Source organism: Topomyia yanbarensis, chromosome 3 (assembly GCF_030247195.1).
Source record: "Topomyia yanbarensis strain Yona2022 chromosome 3, ASM3024719v1, whole genome shotgun sequence".
In the NCBI taxonomy this organism is placed as follows: domain Eukaryota; kingdom Metazoa; phylum Arthropoda; class Insecta; order Diptera; family Culicidae; genus Topomyia; species Topomyia yanbarensis.
Window position 1 is genome coordinate 72,826,651 of NC_080672.1, and position 5,869 is coordinate 72,832,519.

The window sequence follows — 5,869 nt, forward strand, 5'->3', positions numbered from 1 at the left end:
TGTGCGTGCGATGTATTCAGGCGAATTTCGTTCCCACCTTCGCTCACAATCAAGTGCGTAATCTATCGATTTTGGGTAATATTTCGATTATCTATAATTTTGGGTATTTTGTGCAAGTTAATTTTATTCAACTTATTGATAAGCGGATAATGAATGCAAACGCAACAAGCGCGACGGTGAAATTTTTTGCTATCTATAGTATTATTGTAAATTTTCTGAAAGAACTCTGCGTCGAAAAATGTGGAAACACTAGAAACCACAACTTTCAACAATTGTTGTAAATATAATTGTTTGCTTATATACAAGAAATATAATTGAAAAGCAGGCTTTTAAATATGGGGGATATGCGAATGGTGAATGCGATTTCGCACTCTTTTGGGTATTGAATCATTCCAATTCGCATATATGTCATATATGTCCGACTCAATCGGTTTCAAAATCAGTTGTTGCATTTGAGTTGGAATACATACTAACTCCATTCATGATGCCGAATCAAATTGCAAATGGTTTGACCGGGACACGGGTTTCATATTGGAACGGTTGACCAACAGAAGACCTTCATCAGACCACAATAAAACAGGCTCTTATAGAGGGAGAACGTAAACAATCCAAAATCAGTGCAGCCAAACAAACCAACAAAGAAAATGATCAACATTATGATAGATTTCCATTTCATACAACATTTGGTAAATTTGGCTTAATAAGTTAAAGTTATCAATCAAAATTACTGCATGAAATTAGTAGTTATTATTAAGTAAAGTTTGGATGCGTATTACTATGTAAATTATAGACATGTTGTTTGAAATATTTGTCCGAAATCAACAATGGCATATATTGGCAACATTGTGCGTGCTTTAGTGTATGTGTATGTGTGTGTGTAATTGATATTTTGAGATGAATTTAAGAAAAATCAAATCAAAATTAAGAAAAAAAATGCATCTCATCATTTTCTTAACATAATCAAACTATTTAAAATTTCTGAAGTGAGTGAATTATTCGGGATTTAGTAACGAATCGTTCTGTGGATGAGTAGAAGTGATTTAACTTTGGATTTCGGTGTGTATTGCGAAGATTGAGCTGGTAGCGATGAAGAAATTTGTTCCATCGCTAATTTCAAGGTAAGAAATGGAAAAAAACAATGAGTGTTTTATTTTCTAATTATTTCAAGTTTACTGCGCCTATTTTAAGAAAGTTATAAATGTTAAAATATTAGTTAAACTCTAAAGAATTTTTATTGCTTTTGAAATGGTTGATTTTGCGAAGTCGTGTTGTTGTATTTTTGGTTTAAAGTTGATCAATCAGGAAATGAGATAAATAAAGGAATTAGGAAGCGTCAACCGTAGAACCAAAATTACATACCCGAGCAAATGAAAAGCCTTAATTCTTCCATGGTCATGGTCCAAATTTACCCTCAGTGGATGGTGTTTTGATAGTATTTGAGTAGGGTTCAACTCATGAAAACACCATCACCATAGTCCGGAAGATCCGAAATAAAAATCATATTCTGGTGAACTTGTGGGTTTTCAAGATCATTTTATGGTGTTATGAAGGTTGTGACATTTGGCGCAGACCATATTCATGGGATTTTTATGAGGTTGTTCTGTGTTTGAACCCATGCAAATTTACTCGGGATATATTTTCATTTAACTGTTTATGCTACTAATTCAATCAACTATATCGTTCACCTACACCGGATAAATACTACACACTGATACCACTTGTCATCCGAAAAATTCACCGTTGTACAGCTTAACCAGCACCAGCAAACAAAGCCCCTCGCCAGTGTCTGATTGTATTGTGAGATATATCTTCCACAGTCCAGTTGGAGCAAATTCGGGAACTGTTTCTTGCGGGTACAACAGATTAGTGAAACGCACTTCCCTAGGTGAGAAAGGGCATTCATCGACCTCCGGCAAATTATCTATCATGCTTTGAAGATGCGACATATACTCTTTCCAAGCAGACTTGATATATGCACATACTCCAGTCAGTGGTAATTTCAACGGGTAGTAATTGAATTGCTGATTGCCTTTCGGACTATGATAAAAGTCCATCTTAATCTGAAAAAAAGATTCAATATTATTATTTAAGAAAGTTGTTCAATCGGCTAGATTACTTTGAATGAATCATCCATTGGGATTTTCAGGTTAAAAGTACCATCCAGAACCGCCGATGAGCGGTTGAACTTTTTAACGCGAGCGTTGGATTCCAGAATGTCAGTCCCGTTCAATTGCTCAAAGTAATCGAACATGACTTCCATCGTACTGACAGCTAGTACACAAAATATCACAACGAAAGTTAGATTCTTTACCACAAACATAGTGACCACCTGTTCGATAGGATTGCTACAACGCTGAACTGGAAGTAGCTTGTTTCAAACAAGTACATTGCATTTTAATGCTCAGATCGGACGTCAAATCAAGATTGCTTCTGGAACATGGTCACGACAGGTGTAGTATATTTTTACTTTTCTTATGCTAGAAGTGTATAGAAATGTTCAACAATTTTTCCGGGGTTCGTCGAACCAAGATTTATACATCAATCGACTCAGCTCAACGAACTGGAACAATCCATGTTAACCCTAGAACGTTGCACTTGCGTTTTCCATCCTAGAACGTTGCACTGCAGTATAAATGTACCCCACACGTTTGATCGCAATTTTCGCATATACAAATGCAAACAAAAGCAATGTATAATACATCATTTTCTTCGTTTTCAGTTGCGAAAACAGCTGTATAAGTGAAAGTACGCAATTTATTGAATCAATGATACATAACTTGGTTTGAACAAAATAAAAAGTGAAAAAATCGCTGTTTTGACTTTTTTCACAAAAATTATTATAATTTTGCGAATTTTCCACCGATTTGAAAAAAATCAAATGATGCTAAAAGTTGAAAGAATGATCTTGATACGGTATAAAATGGAATTTCGATATTTTTGAAAAATGGCAATTATTTTGAAGAGTTTAAAAATCGGGTTTTGGAAAATACCACGAATTGAGTGGAAATTGAAATGAAAAACAATATTTCTGACAGGTATTACATTGGTAACACGCAATGATACTGTTACAGCTGTTATTGTGCGCAAATTATACTTGCGAGCCATTGTTTTGAAAAATTATAAAAAATTAACAATAAAAATCAGCAAAAATGAGAAACTATTTTTTGTTCCGCTTCAAAATTAAATTAAATTAATTAAGCGATTAAAAACGATTATATAATACTAATTGTTACTACCGTAGTAAAACAACCAGTATTTAAACTGGTATTGTCACGAATCACATTTCCACTGACAGCACGAAACCTGACGAAACACTAACGGCAACCGTACACTGGGGTACAAATGTACCCCACGCCAACTTTGACACCTGCTTCCACGAAGGCAAAAAGCAAACTGGCTATACCATCTTTTGCTACTCTTACTAGGAATTCTAAATTGAATTATGGTTAGGGCCACAGGTCGGTAAATGCCGAATTCTCGTTTTTACATGGCCCCAAAGAAGGCGTGGGGAACATTTGTACCCCAGTGCAACGTTCTAGGGTTAATGTATGTATGTTAGGGCATCGCAAAAAAAATTTGAATTCTCAAAGGCCCCCCTCTCATATTGTGACAAATGTCAAAGTAAGCTAAGATGCCAAATTTCACATCATTTGGACAATTCTAGACTCCCGCCCACTTCGCTTGAGGAGGAAAAATATATTAAATGCCATAACTTTTGCAGTAGCAATCATAAAATAAGAATTTATTCATTTTTTTTAAAGGAAACAACCTTAGTATTTGAATGGAGATATTATATTTTCTAGAAAAACACGGGAAAGTGGGGTACTGGGTCATTTTGGCCCAAAAATCTATTTTTAATAATTTTTCTGCTCCTTGATGTAAATCATACATATATTGCAGTTTTTTAATGCGAAAAAATATCAGCAATCGAACGGTACCTTTTTGATCTTTGTCCGAATACGAGAAGTTGGGGTTATAGGGCCTTTTGTCATTCATATTAAATTTTATCATTTTCTCGTGCATATATCTCTATTATTCTTCAATCAATTTTCATAAAATGTAACTTGTTGAACGTGGAAAATTATTAGGAATACAACAGAAATAGCATGAAATTTTTTGACATTAACTCTACAAATCACATTTTTTCATTAAATGTCCTAATACCTCAACTTCCCCTATTTTTACATGAATGAATCTTTTCTCATGTGATCCCTAAGTGTATTTTACACTAAAAGTTGTAAATTAAAGAATAATTTTGATGTTAAATGGAGTTAATATGCGCGATTTTATTATAAAAATGTGAAATCGAGACTATATGTCAGATAATTTCATGTTTCGAAATTTTACCGGTAACGTATCTATTTTTAATTTGTTCCTAAGGATTTTCCACGTTCAACAAGGTATAATTTTTTTTTTTTTTTTTTTTTTTTTTTTAAATAGCCCGCCTCTTACCCCCACACCAAAAAGCTCACAAACGGAGCCCCCTGGTAGTGGACACATCAGTTCTCAGCGTACAAAAAAAAGGTCAGCACAACAAAACAAAGTTACGAATCGCGGAAACGCTGAGAACAAAAAAAAACAATTCGAGACCGACAAAACACAAAATTTGACAAGAAGCTACGGCGAGTACCCAGCGGAAAAGAATCCTTTTAAGGGTCCCATCGTAGCTTTGCAGGAAGCTCATAATAATTTAAATTTATTTATTACTTATTGCTATAAAAATGCATTTATCAATTGTTTTTATTTAAAAAATGTTAACCAATTATAGCTAAAGGAATAAGCTCGATTGGTGGTGAACGAAGTTTATATTAAAAATTCTCCTATTTTATTTTTTAAAATTAGTTTCAATTTTGCTTGGAAACGAGTGCGACATGTTATTTGCTTTAAATCCGTAGGAAGCTGGTTGAATAACTTAGGTCCGATGAAAGAAATGCGTCTTTGACCAAGGTTCGTGGATACTCTGGAGTATAATAAATGATTGGCTTGTCTAGTGCTGTGAGCTCGAATGCCTGTTGTAAATTCTAGATTATTATGAGCAATAGTATTATGCAAAGCATTGTGGATGTACATTATTGTTTGGTAGTTAGTCAACCCAAGCAAAGGTAAAATGTTATGGGCATTATTATTGTATAACAAAATAGTAGGGTACATAAATGGTTTTTTATAAATAATTTTAAGACATCTGTTTTGAACCGTTTGTAGCTTTTTCAGATTCGAGATACTGGCACGGCCCCACACAGATACAAGGTAGTTCAGCAATGAGTGGATGTGCGCATAATAAAATTTTAGAAGTACATGCTGGGGAACAAAAGAGCATACTTTACGCATAGCCCCACATAACGATGCAACTTTTCTCTCTATAGATGTTATATGCTCAATCCAGGAGAGTGTGGGGTCTAAGTGAAGTCCTAAATATTTGAAGCAGTTAGTTTCCTGGATTACAGACTGTCCCATTCTTGGGTCTGGATGCACGCCTATAGCTCTTCTAGATGAACGAAACAGCATATATTTAGTTTTTGATAGGTTCAAGGAAAGAAGGTTTTCGTTGAAATACGTCGTTAGTGTTTTTAAATCCGATTCAATGCCGCGTACAATATCCAGGCAGTTGTTGTTCGGGTAGAACAACGCGGTGTCATCCGCGAATAGACGAGGAATCCCTTTTAATCCGAGTCTACCTAGGTCATTGATATACAATAAAAATAACAGTGGCCCAATATTACTGCCTTGGGGCACTCCTATTTCTATTGGTCTATAAGAGCTACACGAGTCTCCAATAGATACGAATTGGTTCCTATGCGACAGATAGCTACGAATAATATGATTTGCCAATCCCCTGATACCATAGCATTCTAACTTCTTAAGCAGGATT

General features: G+C 34.8%; 1 protein-coding gene across 1 annotated transcript; it reads right to left on the minus strand.

Moving 5' to 3' along the window:
* Positions 1 to 1,721: 1,721 nt before the first annotated feature.
* LOC131686990 (uncharacterized) lies at positions 1,722 to 2,260 on the minus strand. The gene is made up of 2 exons (XM_058971027.1): positions 2,117 to 2,260; positions 1,722 to 2,060 (listed from the first exon to the last, which is right to left on the minus strand). The coding sequence occupies exons 1-2, from the start codon at positions 2,258 to 2,260 to the stop codon at positions 1,722 to 1,724; spliced, it is 483 nt and encodes a 160-aa protein (XP_058827010.1).
* Between the last annotated feature and the right edge of the window lie 3,609 nt (positions 2,261 to 5,869).

Excerpts from the sequence above, each read along its gene's own strand:
- LOC131686990 (XM_058971027.1), bottom strand. The coding sequence starts at position 2,260 with ATGGAAGTCATGTTCGATTACTTTGAGCAATTGAACGGGACTGACATT. Across the intron at positions 2,061-2,116 it reads CAATGGATGATTCATTCAAA|ATTAAGATGGACTTTTATCA; the intron begins GTAATCTAGCCG and ends TCTTTTTTTCAG.